At 39.3% G+C, this 22,097-nt stretch overlaps 2 protein-coding genes across 3 annotated transcripts in view; both read right to left on the bottom strand.

Annotated features, from left to right (window-relative positions):
* The window catches only part of mctp2b (multiple C2 domains, transmembrane 2b), a 36,401-nt gene extending 24,763 nt beyond the window's left edge, over positions 1-11,638 (bottom strand). For both annotated transcript variants that reach the window (XM_056259185.1, XM_056259186.1), the window contains exons 1-2: positions 11,515-11,638; positions 444-969 (exon numbers count right to left, since the gene is read on the bottom strand). In XM_056259185.1, coding sequence (XP_056115160.1) covers positions 444-887 — 444 coding nt within the window. In that variant the 5' untranslated portion in view covers positions 888-969; positions 11,515-11,638. The remainder of the gene's footprint in view (positions 1-443; positions 970-11,514) is intronic.
* A 2,066-nt stretch (positions 11,639-13,704) lies between these two features.
* Positions 13,705-22,097, bottom strand: part of mef2ab (myocyte enhancer factor 2ab) — an 18,200-nt gene continuing 9,807 nt past the window's right edge. The window contains exons 4-12 of the mRNA XM_056259075.1: positions 20,786-20,920; positions 19,025-19,260; positions 18,895-18,920; positions 18,745-18,804; positions 18,027-18,169; positions 17,891-17,917; positions 17,085-17,202; positions 16,872-16,998; positions 13,705-14,356 (exon numbers count right to left, since the gene is read on the bottom strand). Of these exons, the coding sequence (XP_056115050.1) occupies positions 14,035-14,356; positions 16,872-16,998; positions 17,085-17,202; positions 17,891-17,917; positions 18,027-18,169; positions 18,745-18,804; positions 18,895-18,920; positions 19,025-19,260; positions 20,786-20,920 (1,194 nt within the window). The 3' untranslated portion in view covers positions 13,705-14,034. The remainder of the gene's footprint in view (positions 14,357-16,871; positions 16,999-17,084; positions 17,203-17,890; positions 17,918-18,026; positions 18,170-18,744; positions 18,805-18,894; positions 18,921-19,024; positions 19,261-20,785; positions 20,921-22,097) is intronic.

Below are 22,097 nucleotides of genomic sequence, written 5' to 3'. Positions count from 1 at the left end.
TCCCGTGTGATCATTTGCATTTTAAACAAATGGAGAAGCACCGGCCTGCGTTACCACATTCTAGGGCTAATGCTATTACAAGTTCCTGCAGTAATAATGACTTTCTCATGTTCAGGGGAACTGCATTTCACAATAGAGAGATGCTTTGGAGATAACTCTTAACTCTTCCCTGGAGTTAAGATTAAATTACAATGTTGACAGCATGCCAAAGCAGTGAAAGCTACAAGAAAAGCATGCAAATGTTATACATTCCAACAGAAAAAGTTTTACAATCAGTTTGTAAAAAAAAAACCAGAGGAAGTACTAAGTTCACCAAAAGAATCAAATACAAACAGGTTTGAGTAACACCGTCTTGTTAGATGGTGACCATAAAAAGCAGAAAACGTCCTCCCTCCTGTGATGATTAACCCAACTGAAAGATCAAGAATGAGGACACGCTTTACCTCTGCAACGCTCTCTGATGAAGGAATCTGCGTGTCCCTCAAGCGCAGCACCTGATCCATCTCATCTGTGGAGTTGGAGAGGTTCTGCTCCTCACACGGGGAATCAGTGACTGACTCCTGCGAAGGCCAGTCGCTCGAGTCCACCAGCTTGGTAAGCCCGGTTCCTCCCCCTATGTTTCGCAGACTCCTGCTGAGGGCTTTTGCTGGGCTGCTGATGCAGATGGAGGATGGCCGGACTTCAGCTGGCTGCTGGTGGGAGAGGTCTATAAGGGAGGTTGTCCGACTCTGCTTGAGGAGGTCTGCCACAGAAACACTCATCTGCTCCTGCAACACGCACTCCTCCCTGACCTCTGGCTTATTGGAGTTTTTGTTGCCAACCCGCGAGTGTCGCAAGAGTTTGGCTTTTCTGCGTAAGGTGCCCATTACAGACTTTCTGTCCTCCATGAGAAGGGCGTAATAGGGTGTTTAGGTGAATTTCGCAGGTCGGGTGTAAAGGCCCCTCTCTCAGCTGGCTTGTGACCTAGACCTGCAAGGACAATATGAGAAATTAAATTAAACACACAAAAAAGTCACAAACTGTCAATATATTTTCCTACCATTAGTCCCTCTCATTTGCATGGCGAAAGCAGGTGTTCACACTCTGTTTCAGTTTAAAATCAACATGAAATGAAAACAGACCCTGTCACAGACTGACTGTGACCCAAGACTTTTATTTTGAAGGGTTTGAGTATGGGTATGTGCACACAACAAACTGTTTTCACCATTACACATACACGCAAACTAAATGCTGGCAAAATACACAATTCTTTTTGTGGTTGTATGTTTGTAGTTATTTATTTATTTATTTTGTGTGTTGTAACATCCCATCAGGTGTATCAAGTTGTTTGTTTATGTGATTTAAATGTTTAATGTTTAGTGGCACATGACGATGAAATATATTTTCACAGAAAAGAACACCAAAAACACTTTATACAATAAGGGTTTATTTAATTTCATTCAATTACCAAGTTAACATGCATTTCAAACAGCTACACATACCTTCTGGTACACCCCCCATTTGCCAAACCAGTACACAAGGAAAGTAGCCATATTTAAACTAGCATCTGAATCTCGTTTGTATTTGTGGGCCTGCACATTGGCATAGCCAACTTACATTCGTGTATTGTAAACAATTTTGATTAATTTTCTTTGGTATTATCATTTTTGATAATCTGTTTTTCTATAACTTTTCTATTTCTATTGAATATTTATATTTTTGCACCTTTTGGTAGTGATGGCAAAATGAGGCTTCCTGAACCACTGAAGCCTTGTTTATACTCGACGCGTCCGCACGAGCGCGAGTCGCCGCTGACTGCGCGCGCACCTCTCCAAACGGACGAGGCGTTTATACTTGACGCGCTCGCCGTTGTGCTATTCTGTGAAACGACAGGGGGCGACTCCGAGTATTTCTCCTCTAAAACACCAGGAATCAGCAGTGAAGAAGTAGTTTGCCGTTTATTAGTAGTTTATTAATTGCTGATTCATATAAAAAGAGTAATAAATGCAGTAGGTTTATTGTACTTTCACTGCATGTAAACTAGTTAAACAACTGAAGCCTTATTGAAGAGTGTTTAAACCTTAATTTCATCAGCAGGGCTTACTTCTGCTATTGTAGGCTTATTTTGTAAATATAAGCAGTTTAGACAAGTGCAAACTGGGTGCTTAATGCAAATGTGTTCCTATTCACAAAATGAGAGGCTTTTATGGTCGCCCATCAATACAAATGTCTCTGTGTATAGAAGGATCATAAACATGCTGGTACAGATGTACCAGTTCGGCCAGATTCCGCTCGAAGTCGTTCATCTTCGGATGCGGCGCCGCGCGCGATGTTACAAAAAGTGCCGTGCACACCGCCAGGCGAAATGGGGTCTTGCGCACCCAACGCGCACGACCGCCCACACCGCAATGACGTCATTTTTGCCTCGCGGACCTTCGCGCTCTTGCGGACGCGTCGAGTATAAACAAGGCTTGAGACCTCGCAGCCCATTGCTTCACCCAAAGGTTCATTACTCGAAGCTTCATTCAGCATTGCTCACTAGTGACACCTAGCTACTGTACAAAGAAGTAACAGACAAATTAATTAATTCTGATCTGAACCAATGACCTGAGCAGACTTATGATGTCCGTATACTCCTCTTTTTGGACAAAACCTCTCCAGCCTTGGAAAAGATCCTTTCACAAGGAACAGAGGATGCAGGGGAACATAAAAATGCCAGTGCCAGTTTGTATAAACGAGGATACCGATGCTTCTGTTGAGCCCAGACAGGGGAGGATCTCCTCTTTCTTGCTGGCTCCATACCAGGAAAAAGGAAGAGTCGCAAAAAGCAAACAAATTCAAAAGGGCAATCCAAAAAAAAAAAAAAGCAGTCCAGATCCAAAAATCCAATGGAATCCAAATAATGTTATAATTAATATAACAAGACTATAATATAGCTACTATAATTATTAATAACAATTTACTATAAGTATTCTAACCTGATATAATGTAATAATATACAGCCCTAACACATATATGACACAATAACAACAATGCCAATGAGAGTTCTCTGACTCTCTGACACTACTACAACTGCTTCTACTACTCCTGCAACACCCAGAAGGTGGCGCGAGTTTCGAACCCCCTTTATCCGGAAGCGACACTCAGACCGAACCGATGACGTTTTCACACAAACCGAGGCCTCGTTTGTCATTAGTCACGTGATTTTCACGTTAACAACACAAGCGTCGAATCGCGGCTTCATCTGGCACGGCCATTTTTTCTCGACACAAGCTCCGACGCCTCGGTTCAAATGTCACATCACTACCTTTTGGAATTAAAACCACTCTGGACTGTGTTTTTCTGCCCTTGTCACGTCATTTATACCTCTGGCCGTTGGTACATCCTAACAAGTGGTGTCAGAAGCTGCTAACCTAGTAGAGACCTACATTGCTGCAAGGAGGGACCCTGGAAACTTCTGTTATGCAGGCATACTACCATATTCTAAGGGTAAGTCTGAGGGGTCTGGGGTGAGTTCAACCTCTCAAAGCCATGTTAAGATTCTGAAGTCTACACACCCTAAACCCACATCACCTGTTTCCACATCACAACTCAGTTCAGCAACAAGTTGTGTGTTTCAATTGTGGAGAGCCAGGACATACTAGGCCAGACTGTCCATTGAAAAAGTCCAACACAACTCTTTGTTATGTTCCAAGGCCAGTGGAGACATTATTTCCCACACATGACACAGAGCCAGTTATCACAGTTTTGTTGAATGGCAAACCACTTTCAGCTTTGGTTGACACAGTATGTGCTCGTACTTTGATACAAGCCAGATATATACCCAGAGATAGCTGGAGTGAGGAAGAAACTGTGACTGTTTGTTGTGTGCATAGTGATAAGAGTGAGTTGCCTACAGCTGAAGTCTATATTGAGGTGCATAACCAGCCATACCTGATGAAAGTTGGAGTAGCCCAGAATCTGCCATATCCTGTTCTGTTAGGCACAGATTTTCCGGTTTTGGCCGAATTGGTGCAGGGAACAGCATGGTGTGGTGCAGTGACAAGGGCTCAGGCCAAGCAGAAAGTACAATCTACCCCACCATCAGAAACTGTTAAAGCTCAGCAGATGATGCCTTTTTGCTCAGAGGAGGTGCTAGGAGAATCCAGACCTACTGAGGAAGCCAGAATGCAGCAGCGTAGGGAATGGGTAGAAAAGTTAATGGAGACCTCAGAAACGGCTAGAATACAGACAGAGGAACCTGAACTGTGTGAGACAGATATTGTCATTCATAACAATCTAGCACAGCTCCAACAAGAAGATCCCACCTTAGCTGATTGTTTTAAGCATGCTAGCGAGAAGGGAGGGGATACCAGTTTGGCAGATGAGACATATGTGTTGGAAAACGGACTCCTGTACAGAGAGAGTAAGGAGGAGGGAACACAGCTGGTTGTACCCAAGACACAGAGGAGGGAGGTGTTCGCAATAGGACACTCAATCCCCTGGGCAGGCCATTTGGGGTTTATGAAGACATTAATGCGGATCTCTAAGAGGTTTTATTGGCCAAGAATGTACAGTGATGTTAAAGAGTATTGCAAAACATGCCCTGAATGTCAACTCACTGTTGGTCGCACACCTGCTCATGCTCCGCTTATACCATTACCCGTTGTTGACACGCCCTTTAAGAGAATTGGAGTATATATTGTTGGCCCTTTAGAGAGAAGCCAGGCAGGGAATAGGTTCATTTTAGTCATTTGTGACTATGCAACGAGGTACCCTGAGGTGTTCCCACTTAGAGAAGTTACTGCTAAGCAAATATCCACAGCACTCATAAAATTCTTCTCACAAGTAGGCATACCTCTGGAAGTCCTCACAGACCAAGGTCCCAACTTTATGAGCCGCACATTACAACAAGGATATCAGCTGTTAGGGATTAAGAGAGTACGAACCACCCCTTACCACCCACAGAATGATGGTTTAGTTGAAAGGTTTAACCAAACCCTGAAGTCAAGCGAAAAGTAGGTCCAGTGAGTGACCTATGAAATTGAAATTCCCTCAAGGAATCAACGGGTTCCCTTCCAGGAGGTCGAAGAGCAGTACATCCCTGGTCGGCAAGGCAAGAGTGAACTGAGCCTAGAACATCTGAGCGAGGAGCAAGGACAGCAACTGTCAGAGTGCTTGCCTGATCAGCTCTTCATGGATACACTCGGTAGGACAGACCTAGTCTCTCACTCCATCGTCCTAAAAGATCCCAAACCCATTCGCCAGCCAGCCTACCGTGTACCAGAACGACTACTGTCAGTAATGAAGCAGGAGCTAAACACCATGCAGGAACTGGGAGTGATAGAGCCATCCACTAGCGAGTGGAGCAGTCCTATTGTGTTGGTTCCCAAAAAGGATGGCTCTCTTCGGTTATGTCTGGACTTTCGCAAACTGAACAGCGATCCTTACCCCATGCCAAGGGTGGATGAGCTGGTGGAACGACTGGGAAGAGCTAAATAACTCAGCACATTAGACCTCTGCAAGGGCTATTGGCAAGTTCCTCTGAAACCAGAATGCAAGGAGCTTACTGCTTTCAAGACTCCCTTTGGACATTATCGGTTCCAGGTTCTTCCTTTTGGACTTCATGGGGCTCCAGCTATGTTCCAAAGAATGATGAACCATATTCTCTGTGGGACAGAGTCATTTGCTGCAGCTTACCTTGATGATATCATCATCTTCAGCCAGAGTTGGGAGGAACACCTGGGGCATCTTAAGGAGGTGTTAAATCGGATTAAGGCTGCGGGACTGACAATTCGCCATGACAAATGTGCACTGGCCAAGATGGAAACTCAGTACTTGGGGTTTGTGCTGGGACACAGGGTGGTCAGGCCGCAAGTCGGGAAGGTTGAGGCCATTAAGAATGCAGAAAGACCGAACACAAAGAAACAATTCCGGTGTTTCTTGGGGCTAATAGGCTGGTACCGATGCTTCATACCGAACTTCTCAGACCGGGCACTTGCCCTGACTGTCTTAACTAAAAAGAGCCAGCCCAACAAGGTGGACTGGACAACAGACTGCGAAAGAGCCTTCCAGGACTTAAAGGACTCGTTATGCAAAGCACCAGTGCTCCAGAGTCCTGACTTTGAACAACTTTTTACGGTACAGACTGATGCTTCTGACCAGGGCATTGGTGCTGTACTATAACAAGATGCACAAGGACAACTTAAGCCTGTGGCCTATATCAGTCGGAAGCTCCTTCCTCGGGAAACAAAGTACTCAACAGTCGAGAAGGAGTGTTTTGCTGTTAAGTGGGCTTTGGACTCTCTGCGCTATTACTTACTTGGGTGTAAGTTCCGGTTAGAGACTGATCATCGGGCTCTGGCCTGGTTAGGACAGATGAGAGACACCAATGCCCGAATCACAAGGTGGTTCCTGGCCATTCAACCTTTTGATTTTGAAGTGCTTTACAGGACTGGGACTCAAAATTGCACAGCTGACTTCCTCTCAAGGACACCTCAAGAGGTGTCTGGAGAAGGAGAGGGAAATGGTGGCCCGTACGGGGATCGAACCCGCGACCATGGCGTTATCAGCAATTTACTTTTGTAGCACATGTTCCTGATTTTACAACGGAAGAATAAACACTAAGTGCACCACTCTAGGGCTGTGTTTGATGTATCGTCACATACAAGGTTACTTCTATTTGTCGCTAAGAACGAGTATCGATAGAGATGCCTCTGTATCGATTCTGCAGCACGTGCACAGCAGTGGGCCGCGCTTAATTTGAATATAAGAACAGCATTTAAACGGAGAGGAAATGTAGTGAAATTAATGAATAGCATAGAATATAAGCTTAACAAGGTTTAATCTGTCCCGCAGAGAAACACAATGGGGTTGCCTGATAACAAGAGACATAATCCCCTTAATCAGAGCTTCACACTCGTTTTACTGATTTTTCTCAACATGGCCAAGCACTGGCTTTCTGAAAACGCCGGTAAGCTTGCAGTTTAGTGATCTCCAGTTCGATATTCTATTCACAGAAAAGTGTAGTACACTTTTATAGTCTAGTACACTTTTATAGTCTGTGCTCAATACTCCGTGTTCAATACTCCGTGTTCATTTACGGACCCCCCTGAGAGAGAGAGAGAGAGAGAGAGAGAGAGAGAGAGAGAGAGAGAGAGAGAGAGAGAGAGAGAGAGAGAGAGAGAGAGAGAGAGATTTTAGCTCAGATAATCACCTCAGTCTGTGCCGCGTTTCTCTATTAACAGTGAAGCGGTGAGTTTCAGAACAATTCATCAGTACACATAATTCCAGAGAAAACAAAATCATAATAAATAAAACATTTGCACTGACTTTAGGCAGGCAGTTTGATTGTTCATACCAATTTCTATGTGTGAAAATCATAATGCTGAACATAATGAAAAATGGCTCAATTAGGCTTACATGCACTGCTTGCTTGTAACAGGTAAAGTCAACTGCAGTGAGTTTATGAATGTACATGACTATGACATTTTTTTACTTTCACTCATGGAAAATCGTTGTCAAATGACCACAAATAAAGTGCAAAGTCTGTTGTAATATTACTAAACCCTGTTTAAACTGACATGTGTCAATCTGCTTGTTCATTTATGTAAATTGACTTGCTATTCAAGCAAAGGCACTGATTCATTTTCATCTTGCCTACTTTTAATAGTCTCACGTCCTGTAAAGTTTAGTGTTTACCATTGTTTATAAGTTTGAATACCCATTTCAACAACCCTTTGTCTTCACTAGTTCCTTTTAAATGTCCCTGTGCTGTGACACAGATGAATGTACAAATATTACATGTAGCTTCTCAATTCAAACGAGCATAAAGGATTTCATTAAATCTGCATGCATAACTATAAAATATTTGTAGCAAAATGGTGTTTAAAAAAAATACATTTATTGTCACACCACAGAACATGTCAACTTTCCAAAATCTACCCAAATACTTTTCTAAATCATTTATATATATAAATTACATTTGTTAGAGGCTCAGGGAAGCCTATTCTAAAACAACGGAAAATATATTAATCATCTACAAGTGACCAAATATTCGCTGTACCTTCATATTGATTTTTTCCATTCCTTTTTTAGTTGCTGGGGGGTTCTTCAATGAAGAACATGCAAGTTTGAGACTCATCAGTCTGCACTGTGTGCATGGTCCACAGTGCCAGTGTCAGGACTGATTTCATTTCATTTGTCAATTGTTTTAAACTGACCTAACACGTTGTGGCTGTAATTCAAGACACAAGCTCATCCCTGTGTGTCTTTGTGTGGATGCATAATTTGACTTTACAGCTACAAATCAGGGTTTTTTCACACACCAGTGATAATGAAAAAGAGATAAGTGTTTGCTAAGTCAAGCTTCACTTTTATTATTGCTCACACATAGGTTTGATTATATGAACAAACCTCTGACCTGACCCAAGTAAATATTCAACTTTTTTGATTGAGATGCTACGTTTTGATGATGTCATCTGCATCATGATTTTTGCCTGGCCATCCAGAACACCCTATAACCACATAATACCATTTCAGGACATTTCAAATGTACAAACATTCGGGAAAGAGACTAGAGAGTATAAATTGTTGAAAAATAATCCTTTAAGCTGCACCTGTCAAAATAGGGCATATGTGTGTGAGTCATAAAAAGACAGAAAGTGATATCTATATTTTTGGAGAAGACAAGCTTTGACAACCAAGTACAGCAATTTCTGGTAATTTTGTTTGTCATTATTATTATTATGATGATTATTATTATTTTGTTGTTGTTCACCTTCCTATTAATTTAATTTAATTTTAACGATTTCATAGAAATAAATTCTTAATAAAAACAAAATAAACGTTAAATGTACACTGCTGTTCAAAAGTATGGTGTCAGTAAGATTTTATATAAATTTTAAGAATTTAACATTTTTATTTAGCAAGGATGCATTAAATTGATCAAAGTGACAGTAAAGACATTAAAAAAAGTCTATATCAAACAAATGCTGTTCTTTTGAACTTTCTATTAATCAAGGAATCCTGGTAAAAAAAAGCTTCATGGTTTCCACAAAAATATTAAGCAGCACAACTGTTTTCAACATTAATAATAATAATAAATGTTTCTTGCAACAAATCAGTATATTAGAATGCTTTCTGAAGGATCACACTGAAGACTGGAGTAATGATGCTGAAAATCCAGCTATGCATCACAGAAATAAATGACATTTTGACATATTCAAATAGGAAATAGTTATTTGCAATAATATTTCAATTTAAGTAATATATTTAAGTATTTTTGATCAAATAAACGCTGGCTTGGTGAGTATAAGAGACTTCTTTCAAAAACATTAAAAAAATATTACAGACCCTAAACTTTTGGACGGTGCTGTATAGGTATGAATTATTATGTCTAAAGGCTATGCTCTTAAGGGTTTAAATACTGTGAACATGAACTCGAGATTAAAGTTTAAAGCTGCAGGATATTATGCTCAAACTCTGTCATGGATGCAAATCTTAGTGCATTCAACTCGACAACAAATCTTGACTTGCCTGCCTGGGATGCATCACGCCACAGTCTCTCAGACATTGTCAGGGACTGGATTACAGCAAATTAAGCATTTTGAGGAAATGGCTGGGTAAATATCACCGTTGGGGTTTCCAGTCATACAGATAGTTCTTGTACTGTGAAAATCATTTCAAAACTCTCATGCTAAAAAGGTTTAGCTAGATTTGAGTCTGTTTTGTCCTATGTTATCCTGAATTTAGTTTACACAGAAGTATATAACAAAATATATTACTTTTACAATTACTTGAGGAACTATAACTTCTAGTAACTACAATATTTTACAATACAATTTCAGAAAATATCCCATAGCCTATTGCAAAAGCCTTTCATTTTACTTTCACTTTGCAGTTAATGATAGCATAACTTCAACTAAAATATCTTCAACTAAAAAATAAAGCTAAAAATAAAGCCTATGTTAAATATTATGATTGTAATCCGGACAAACATTCGCCATGTAGGCTAGTCTTTATCATGTCACCTGCAGCGTCAGTTACATCGCTTCACTGCCATTCACAAAGCATCTCCCGTTGCCTCATGGCATGGGACAGTAAAGTGTCCATCGTATGCACACTTCAGAATCCCGCCGGAAGTAGTAGGTCACCTGGGTCATTTTTACCTACTGTCAATTCGGACAGTTCTTTTGTCACATACTGTTTTTTGCCTACTTTATAGTAGGGAAGTAGCCTACATACGATTTAGGATGCAGCCTCGACACACCGACATCAACCAAATTGGGCGTGAGATAGCTACAACAACCGCTTACTCAAACTGCATATAATCATTAACATTTAAGTAAACAAAGCTGACCGTAAAGTTAGGTTTTTTTGCCAACTTTATAGTAGGGAAGTATACGATTTCGGGAGCAGCCTCTGACACACCGACATCAACCAAATTGGGCGTGAGATACAACAACCGCTTACTCAAACTGCATATAATCATTAACATTTAAGTAAACAAAGCTGACCGTAACAGTTACGGTGGATATACAAATGGCATCCACTTGGTTCAATGGACATTAGTATTATCACTTCATTCAGGTGTAGCCTACAGTCAGGCTCCGTCCCAGCTGTGTACAGTGAGCCACATGCAGCTGTCAGAGGAATGCTTTATGATATTTAGGCTACAACTCATCTGTACACATCTGAGTTTGTTTAGCTTCCTCCCCGTATGGTTGCTATGTTTATATTTTGGGCGTAAATTTTAGACAATTTGTAAATAATGGGATTAACATTAAGAGAGAGAAATCCTACTGAATTCAGGCCAAAATCCACAATTGATGTGTAATTGCAAATATTTTATAGAATATATCTGTCTGTCTATCAATCTATTTGGTTCCCACACATTTAGAACAATGAATGTCCCTGGACTTAAAATAACTGTACATGAGAAACCGGTTCCAGTGTTATGTAAAAAGAAGATAGGCTACTCAGGCAGGGGCGTAGAATTTAGTAGGGACGCTAGGGACGTGTCCCTACCAATATCCAGTGACACTGATATATCCCTAGCAATAATTTCGATCAAAACTTAAAATATAATTATATCGACGTCCCCGTCCCCACCAATTTCAAAATCAAACCTACGCCACTGGGCTACTGTAAAATAATTTCAGCTCTTTTTTTAAACTCACAAAAAAATATGTCAGAATGCCACATAGCACAATACATTGTCCCTCCCACAACTCAAACAATGTGAAGTATATACTGTCTACAAAGTGACAACCAAAAATGTGCAGACTGCAGTTGTTATGAACCAAACAGATAGCTGAACCACATGCATTATTATTAATCTTATCTGTCTGTCACAAGAGTGCTAACAATTAAGGTAGCCTATACAAAAAAGAAATTTCAAGTGTCATAAAATAAATTGAAATCAATCAAATGCATTCAGATTTACTTGTGGGACAGTCCCAACAGGTAGATGGTCCAACATTCAAACATTTCGTTCATTCATTTGAATGTATAAATAATCATTTGAATAAATCACTATATCAGAATTATTCCTACCTGAGTTGCTGCGTTTAATCCATTTCCTTTAAACCAAAGACGTTTGGGGTCAAATCTCATGTGTTCACAGCAGTACTTTCACTAACTTCCGACTCTAGTATGAGTAACATGAGTAAAGCGCCAACACTTCACTGATGAGTTATAGAAATACAACAAGTGAGTAGAACGGCAGCCCGGAAGTTGTCCTTATTTGGTCAGGATAGCTGGGGTCTAAAAAATAAATACGTTAATATAACTATTAATTTCGAATTGAATCAATATAAACGTTTCTCAGTGCCATTACTTGTTGTAAATGTAAAAGTCCCTTTAAAGTCTTTTCTAGCACGTTCACAGCGTTGTCACGCGACACCTGTTACTTTTCTCAGCTCTGTCAGGATGGACCAATCACAGTTGTTTGTGATCAATGGCTTAAATATTTTAAAGAGATTGATAACATGCGTTTTTAGTTTTGAGCCATGTATAAACTTAAAGCAAAATTGAAACGATTATGATGTCCGTGGGACCGTGTATAAATTTCTCAAGAAAAGATAAAAATGCTACTGAGATTTGAATGGGTGTCAATGGAGAATTCGACGTTCTGAGCCACCAAGCGCCCCCTGGAGGAACAAAGACTTTTTGTCCCATTAAAAATATTTATTTGCCGTCCAACGGGTTCGTTCTTTGGCCCATATAATACAAGGCTACTGTAATCTGTCAGTCACATGGTTCAGATTGTAATCCTTAGAGTGTCTCACAAGAGTCTGGCTGCTGTCAATCATTTCCAGTTGTGAGATAAGGTTATCATTAACTGGGATATAAACAGACTTGTTGCGTGTTTTCTCACTGCCCATAAAAATCTGTCTTTGTGCTTAAAATCTGCAAACAAAAATTGCCTCAAGTAAGAAGGAATAATGGATAAATAACATTAGTTTGTTTTTATGGATTCATTGATAGTACTAGGTCAAGTGTAACATCACTTGAATACGCATATTGTAAAAAGCCTTAGATACAAGCATCAGCTAAAAGACTAATTAGTTAGACTTAATCTTCTTTGCAACTACTGATGCAATACATCACTGACTGAATGCATATTTATGTATATTAAATGTAACTCAAAGCATTTCTGTATACATACTTGCAGAAATAAATGCACATGTACTCTGATCACTCCAAAAAAAAAAAAACTTGACTAAATTTAAAATCTAGTGGAGTTACAGTAGGCTATATGATACTAGAAACTGAAAAAAAAAACATGTTTAGTGCAAAACAAATGAGAAAACGGAACAATGTGAGCCCTGCATGATGAGGAAAGAACCTCAAAACATCATCAAAGAATTCACATCCTGTTTAACAACCTTCAACAGAAGTAAACAACCTAGTTAATAATTATATACATGAAAAGTATAAAAGCGACAGAGCTGATTAACATGATGTTTATTGCCATTTATCATGGTGTACAAACAATAAAGGGGCCAGCATCTTGATTTGTGAACATAATTACACAACCAGTAGGGGTTCCATAGATTGCATTGACATCAAGTGTGAAATGATTTTGTATGGCATGTAAGAATATTTACTGAAAATCTAGCCGCGAAAATCTAAACATCATCTCATGGGAGACAGTGGGCTCAATGTTCACATAACAACTAGTAAAAGGACTTAAAGCTCAACTGTTCCTTTAGATTCCGCAGAGTCTGAATAAAAGATAAAAACATATTTAAATATTCTGTATATATTTTTTAAATGCTTGTTAAATACAGGGGTTTAAAGTAACAGTATTAACATCATATAAATTATATTAAACATCTAATTCACTAAATAGTTTTCGAATTATCAGCAAAATTGACATTTTTAAACTGCGTTCTCTTACAGAGGGATTGGGGTTTTAAGAAAGGCAATTTTATGATTTGGAGCTCATTTTATCATCCTCTAGGGGTGTTAATAGGCCTTGGTGGGACATTTTATCATCTTTTCTCCACAAATCTTGAGATATCTGAAAGTATCATTTGACTGACTGTTGATGATTGAAAATGCAGATACCTGAGATTCATCTAAAACTTGACAGACAAGTAAACACTCCACAGAGGTTTTTTAAGTTTCCTATTTCAAACAGTTCTGTGCCCGTAGCACAAAAAAACGAAACCAAATCAAATGTCTTGTAAAATTCGATCCCTATGGCATCAAACACATACACTAAATACCATCAAATAGCAACTCCCAATCAATATTTATACGCTTTTGATTGAGGATTCAGATAAAAACACAAAGGATTAAAAAAACACACTTGTAAAAATAATATACTGCAAATAATGCAGCAAGGCTAATCCTCTATTGACAAAAAAATAAGTGTAAGACACTTCATAACTTAGATCTTTAACAATATGAAAATTTAAATTTTAAAACAATACAAACACCTGCACACATTTACAATAACTTTCACTGCTGCTTTAAAGGCGTATTCGCATTGTTTGTTGCACAAAACGTGATAGAGCAGCAGTCTGCATATCTGTCGACAGAAATTTGCCTTGTTTAAAGAGCCATTCACTGTGAAGTTTCCCAGCTGTCTGTGCGCATGCGTTTGACTGAGTTCTCCATCTCGGGCGATGATCTAGTGCCCTGTGCTGATGTAGCGGTGGCCGTGTGAGAGTCCAGCCGCTGGTCCTCACGGTCACTGCCCTCATATGAGCTCCCAGAAGAGCTGAAGCTGTCGGCAGGAGAACGGCCCACTTCCTGTGTGGAGTTGGGCCGCGGCCTGGTGTGGACGGTGGGGTACACCGGGTGCCTGGGGGGGGAGACGGGCTCTGATTTGATGCTGATGGAGACGGTGGAAGAGTCAGAGGCCTGAACTTGAGGTTGTGTGGTTCTAGAGATAACAAGGACGGTTATCAGTATTTACACTACCATTCAAAAAGTTTCGGCAGTTTAATTTTTTTTTTTTTTTAAGAAATACATTTTATTCATGAAGAATGTATTAAATTGATAGAAAGTGACAGTAAAGACACTTGTAATGTTACAAAAGATTTCGATTTCAAATTTTCTTTCTATTCTTCAGTCCTGAAGAAATGTATCACGGTTTCCACAAAAATACTGCAGTGTTTTTCAATACTGATAATAATACGATTTTTTTTCCTGAGCAGCAAATCATCTTATTAGAATGATTTCTGAAGGATCATGTGACACTGAAGACTGGAGTAATGATGCTGAAAATTTAGCTTTGCATCACAGGAATTAATTACATTCTAAAATACATTTTCAATAGAAAACAGTTACTTTAAATTGTAATAATATTTCACAATTTTACTATATTTTTGATCAAATAAATGCAGCCTTGATGAACATTCTTGGTGAGACTTTTTTCATTAAACATAAAAAATCTTACAGACCAGTTTAAGATGGTCAGGCTTTTTTTAAACTTTTGAATAAAAGAGAAAAAGAAAGTTGCTACTGAAAGATTGATAAAATGCTTAAACTGGTTTTACAACTCGGAACAGATGTAATAACTCCACTTTCACTTTTTTTAAGTGAAAAATGTAAACTTTTTTCTTATTTTTCAACTCTTCTCTTGAATGAAAAAAGACTGAAAGTATTTGCCAATTTCCTGTGCTTTAAAAAGCACCTATTATGCAAAACCCACTTTTACATGGTGTTTGGACACAAATGTCAGTTGGCAGTGTGTGAACACAATCACCCTACAGTGATAAAAATGCACCCACTCCTTTAAAAAAAAATCCCCATTAAAGGTGCATTGCGCAACTTTTTATGTTAAAAATACCTGTTTTTCTATCCTATACATGCTTAAAGAACTGCCTGATGGGCTGAATGAGCCCTTCTCTGCGCACTGAGATTGCCTCTATAATCCTGTACAGTAAAATATATAAGAGGGATTCGGGCTCGAATTTGAGACTGGGCGTGACGTCATGCGCATTCACGCTCACCAGGCTATGTCTCGCAGGTTTGTGTATTCGCCGGCGCCGCCATTCTTAGCATCAGCGAAGACAACTCGTGCGTCAAAGGTAGAAGATGGATTCAAATAGACCGGCTTGTAGTCCATTCCAAACCCCAACGCAGACTCCACGTAAAGTAAAGAAAAGAAACATTTTGTCTAGTGCCACCAAAAGGTCCAAATTGGAGTCAGACAGCCGTCGGAGTAAGACGAGAGTCAACCTCGGGAAGGCATTCAACATATGGAGAGATCTCCGGTCTGCTCTTGGTCTCAAACGGGATCCTCAGTTGGCTTTTTTCTTGATAAAACGGTAAGATATAGCCCAGTCTCTAATGTTTGATACGGCCAATCTATATATGACAACAAATGACAATGCGTAAAATGTGTAATGCTTTAGCGTAAGCTAGATACATGTACAATCAGAATTGGTTTTACTACCATTGTTAGTGAACAGTTTCATAAACTAGGAATTGTGTTCGGAAGAATAGTACAACATGAAACATAAAACATATGCAATAAAAGATGCGTGTGGTGGTCCATGAGCGTGCACAACTCTGGTTGCAGTTTCGCTTGTCGCCAGAGGGGACGTAGTTCTGCAAAAACTCAGAGACTTGCGTATTGCACCTTTAAACCAAAGCAGTCTCTCATTAGACATGCCATTTTGATTCTCTGAGTGTGACATCACACCGCTCAGGCCCCGCCCACAGCCGCTGACTGACAGTACCACAGTTTCCACCCTCAGCGAGTTTTACGCTATCCGACATCTTCACCACACTCGAGCAGCTGTAGCGACAATGTCTAGTAAGCAATCCCTTTGTTCTGTTGTTGGATGTAAGAGTAAACATAAGAGTCTTCATTTCCTCCCAATCCATCATCCGTCTCGAGCCACTGAGGACTCAGTGGATTAGTTTTATTTTTGAAGGTAATGTGCCGCAAAATATACCTAAATTCGTTTATGTCTGCGCAAATCATTTCACTCCAGACTGCTTTGTGAACGAGGGTCAATACAAAGGGAAGAATACAAAACACAGGCTTTGCTAAAAAGTTATTACTCGAGGATGGATCAGTACCAACTGTTCGTGATCCAGCTTATTGTGTGAGATTGTCCTGATTTGTTGCCACCGGAGCATGAGCTCTTGAAGCTCCGCCCTCTTCCTGAAAGGGAGCAGCAGCTCATTTGCATTTAAAGGGACACACACAGAAAAGGCGCGTTTTTGCTCACCCCCCAATTTTAACATGCTATAAAAAATGATCTGTGGAGTATTTTGGACTAAAACTTCACATTCACACTCTAGGCCTAGAGACATCAGAGACTTTTTGTACATCTTGTAAAAAGTAGCATAATATGTGCCCTTTAACACTTTGGGTGAATGATGGAAATTCATGCCCAAAATGGATCACAATGTGGCATCACACCTCTATGTCATGTTCTCACCTCTGAGCACTGAACCCTGGCTGACTATGTTGGCTGTGTTTCCACGAAGACCCCGGACCGGATGTGACATCGTCTGATGAACTGAAGCCGTGTAAAGAACTGGCCTCTGCACTGCTCAAGGCAAAATCTGTAAGGAATGAAAGAGACGTAAGGTCCAGGGGAACAGAACCTGGTGTTATTAGATGATTTATTATGTTTAGGTCAATGATATACCTGTACTGAATGATGAGGTCATGGCAGAGTACACAAAGCCCTGGGGATGCAGACTGGGGGTTGCCATGGATACCACAGGTGTGGCCAGTGATTGGCTGGACTGAGAATTGTCTATTCTCTGAGGTTTAAATAGAAATGGTGGAACCAACAGGGGTTGATTTGTGTGGAGATAAAACAACAAAATTATATTCAATCTATACTCAGTATACATTATTTATCATACATCATTATTCATCACACATCACTGTTTTGCAAAACAATGCAGAGAGCTGGAGTTTTTCTGAATAAAACATTATCACATGGATGGATGGATCAGGAAGACGGACGGACGGTTGGGTGGATGAATGGATGGATGGAGTAGATAGACTACTATCTACTCCATCAGACAAATGATGGACCGATAGATAGATAGATAGATAGATAGATAGATAGATAGATAGATAGATAGATAGATAGATAGATAGATAGATAGATAGATAGATAGATAGATAGATAGATGGAAGGATGTATGGAGTAAATAGACAGACAAATAGATGGATGGACAGACAGATGGGTGGGTGGATGTATGGAAGGAAAGAAATATGGATGGATGTGTCTTAAGTGTCCAAATAATCTGTGTTTTTCAGTTAAACTTGTATTAAATTAAAGCTTTGACTGTAATGTGTCAAAGAACCACTAGATGGCCTCAAAGCATGTAAATGTTGAACACTAGGCAGCTGTAATAAAAGTGATTTTCTTAAAATTTTCATGACCTAGATAATGAGTCATTTTTGAAAAGCTTTTCTGAATAAAACATGATCAGATACCAAATGCTCCTCTCCTTCTTCTGGCAGCTTGCAAGAAAAAGATTTAAGGGGCGTTTCAGGCAGGTCAATACTCTCTCATTGTCTAATGATTTCAGGATGTTTCTCTGACACATGGCAGATAAAGCATCTCTCTCACCAGGGAAGAAGCGCTGGTCTTGCACGCAGGAGGAATGAGCACTCTCAGATCAGATTTGAGGCCCACTGTGGACGAGGCTTGAGGTTTTGCAGAAACGACTTTCCCCATTCTACTTCCTTCCGAGCCACCGACGAAGCCATTCGCTGAATAAGGCACAATAAAAAGGGAGATTATTACAAGTTTGCGTGAAGTGTAGGTTAACATAGTTTTTGGTTAGCGTAGTTAATGTAGTAACGTAGTCAGATTATGTTTTTATTATTTTTGAAAGAAGTCTCAAAAATGAAAAAGAAAGAGGTTTACCAAGGCTGCAATTATTCGAGCAAAAATACAGCAAAAATGTATGTGAAATATTATTACAATATAAAATAAGCGTTTTGTATTTGGACCTCACAGGTATTAACACACATAAGCATATAAACACATACGGTCTCTCTGACATTCAGATATTTTCATAGAGGGTTAAGAACAAGTACAGTATGTGCAGTACAGTATAGTGAAAATTTGATGGCTTCATACTGATAATATAATAAATCTGTCTACAAAATACAAATCCTGCTCTTTAAGAAACATTTATATGACTTGTGGATGGTTTGTATGTAAATAGAATTACACAGCAAGCATAGAAATAAATGAAATGTTCTTTAAACAAACTGTTACATAGTGGAACTTTATCATCACGGTCAGACACATTGTATAAGTTAACCAAAAAAGCACCTACCCACATGACTGGAGTGCACACCATTTGGAAGTGGGACGTCTGAGGAACCTGGTATACCATCTGAACATAAATGAATCAAAGAAACAAAACCTTCTGTTAAAGACACTTAAACCTAAGAGATATAAATTAAGGTTTCATTTCAAAATGTACGAGACCGATTCCTTAAAGCATAGTTCCTTAAAGACATAAACACTATGAACCAAAGCAATTTTGATATTTACCATGGAAATGAATGATTATCATATTCATCAACCATTGGCATTCAAAACTACCTCAAAACCTCACTGGAATTAGGATGGTAATAGCATTAAAAAATGTATGGTAATGATGTAGATCCTGACCCATGACAGCAGTGCTGTTGGTGCTCTGGAAGCCGTTGGAGGACAGAGACAGTATGTTCGCCCCGCTGAGGGACACTGGGGTGTCCAGGGAGCTGTCTGTACTGTAGGAAGTGGCGGGGTTGGGGACGGCCAAAGTCAAAGGCATGGAGTGACTCTGGTGACCCAAAGCAGCCGGCTGATGGAGACAGAGAAGAGGCAATATTGAGAGAGACGTCCAGGGATGAAGTTCGATTAAAGGCACAGTTTGTAAGTTTCACCACTAGAGGTCGCTTATTCAAAACAATAACAAAGGCGTGGCTTGATGACATCGTGAATGAGCGTGGAATCATGAGCTGTAGTCTTCTTCTCCACAGCCGATGGAAACATCCGACGGCACTCATGCAGAAATGATGTTCATGGGTGAGCTAATGTATTAAAGTTTTATTAACGTTACTGTGGTGTGAAGCAGGGCGGAGCCAAGAGTCTGGGACATTTTACGTCGCTGTATTTATTATGCTCATGCGGCAGTCGGTTTTAACGTTTTAACGTTACTCTTTGCGTTCGCTCAGTGGCTGCTATGAGACACCAGTTCACACTGCATTAAGCTAGATCGATATTAGAATATCATATTAATAAAAGCTGGATGACTTGTGTTGCTAAATGGCATGTAGTTCATTTTAAACATATTATATGGTGGAGAAAATGGTGTATTGCTGTTACTACAAATAAAACTCTTTCTGATTTTTGCTATGTTAGCCACTTGACAAAATAGAGTAAAGCGTCATTGGTGTTTTAATGGAAATGAATGACGTCATTGACACGGGCCGTTACACTGGTTAAAATAGCTGATTTCTCTGAATTTAAAGTCCCCCTGTGGTGAAAATCAAGCTTCTAATGTTGTTTATGTGTCTATGTGGTGTTTTTAATACGTGTTAAGACAAACCATGTGGAAATTCAAAAGTCAACACCATTGCTGAGTATTTTCTCTTTAAAACTGCAGTAAACCAAAGACAGTCTCAAAAACACGGTTTGATATCGCTGGTGTTTCTGACGTCACAAACTACCTTGTAACCAATCACGTCAGAGTGTGATCGTCAACGAGTGGATCTCTGAGCTGGTGTGAGTGAGTGGAGGCGGGACTAATTTACATATTCATAGAACCGCGTTCAAGCTATTTTAATGCATGACAATTTTTTTATCAAGGAAAAAACGTTTAAATGTGCCATTTTGGTGATCAAAGATGAGTTTTAAAGACTAAAATGATTGACTACAGGGGGACTTTAAACATTGTTGGAAACATTTGGAACAATGTAAGTACACAAGTCAACTAAATATATAACATTGTTTGGTTTTTGGATATTTTAATCCAAAAATCCTACATATTGTGCCTTTAAACAAGAAAACATTTCAAATTTTTCCCAAATTAGAATCATGATAATAATAATAAAAACATTTTAGTTGCTATGGCTTTCTGGATGCAGGCCCGACACTAAAGGGGCGTGATTCCTATGAAGGGGTGCTGCTTTTTAGTGGGTCTCTACATACCAGATGTGGTTGCTAGGATGTTCTTGATGGTCGAAACTAGGCTTTCAAAGACTTTCAAAAACATTGAAATAAACAACATTTTTACTACCCCAAACTTTTGAAAGGTAGTGTACATAACAGAGATGCCACAAAAAAAAAAAAAAAAAAAAAAAACCCGCGTATAACACTTTGCTTACAATTTTATGATTTCTCATCATATTGTCAAACTCTTCATTAATCTTCTGATATTTCTCCTCCGAGTGAGGCGTGAGGACATATGAAGATTCTGGATCTGGGCTGTCACAACCTCTGTGTTCCTTCTTGCTCAGCACCTGTAGAAAACAGCAAAGAATGAAGTATGATGGTATTAAAAATCGACATCACATTGGAAACTGATTGCAGGTATTCAGTCGATGCAGAATATTTTCAGACCTGTTACAGAACATTAGAGTGCTGAAGCAAAAGTGTAAGTGCAGGACAGTAGATTAAGGACCCTCTTGTAGCAGTTTAAGAGCCCTTGTGAGAGTGAATGGAAATCAGAAGCTTATCTCATCCTCAGGTGTCTGTAATGCTGTAACTCTGTGCTTTAATGTTATAACTGGGCTTATATTACAACAATGACTTCAAGAGTTCACCTAAGAGATTCTGACTCTCTGTTAATGTGGAAAACAAATCTACGCTTTAATAGTAAATAAATCAACACCAAAAAAAATATTTAAAAAATGCAATGACTGATTTGACAGGATCTGCCCCAATCAAATCATCATAACCGACTCCGGGCCGTCTAGGTTTGATGGCTATAGAATGTTGGAGAAGTTAATGCATTTCATGACCACTTTCGGTCTAGTCATTGAGTAATCAACGTGAAAGGGTCCTCCAATGGTAGACCTCCAATAAAAGTTGATGAATATTAAAAATTACACAATAATCACTGAGAAATCGAAATGAAATCTTCTGGTATACTCAGGAGACAGATGAAAAGCAGGAGGCAAAAGCAAAATTCTAACATTTAGAATTCTTTAGGTTTATATGGAAGTAAAATAATGTCAAATGTTTTTGAAATAAAAAGCCTGTTGAATTGCACTACTTGAAAAAAAATAAGCATTGCATTAACCATGCTTGCATTTTAATGCATTGTATTTTTAGGGCTTGCATTTTTATGGGCTGAAATTCAACATGGTTGAATATTTAAGCTGTGAATATTTCAATTAAAAACATTTCAAACACATTTTCATTATTAAAAATTCAATAATCCATATTCACCATTCATATTTCATTTCCAAAATATTCAAACTGTTTAAAAATACAACCAATAATATTCAACAGGCAATTTTCGGTCCATTTTATTTCGCTTTGCAAATTCGCTTCCACAAATTCAGTGGTTCAAATTCGACAGTAAATTCAACATTGACATCCAGGAACTGCAGGAAAAGCAGAAGATTGCCAAGCATACTTTCCATCTGCTGTTAGTCTACCTCACCAGCAGGGGGTGCAAGCGCGTGTTGTTGA

This window comes from Rhinichthys klamathensis, unplaced genomic scaffold (genome assembly GCF_029890125.1).
Source record: "Rhinichthys klamathensis goyatoka isolate OS25496 unplaced genomic scaffold, OSU_Roscu_1.1 h1tg000165l_1, whole genome shotgun sequence".
In the NCBI taxonomy this organism is placed as follows: domain Eukaryota; kingdom Metazoa; phylum Chordata; class Actinopteri; order Cypriniformes; family Leuciscidae; genus Rhinichthys; species Rhinichthys klamathensis.
Note: the sequence above shows the minus strand (reverse complement) of the source record. Positions and strands in the feature narration are given on the sequence as shown.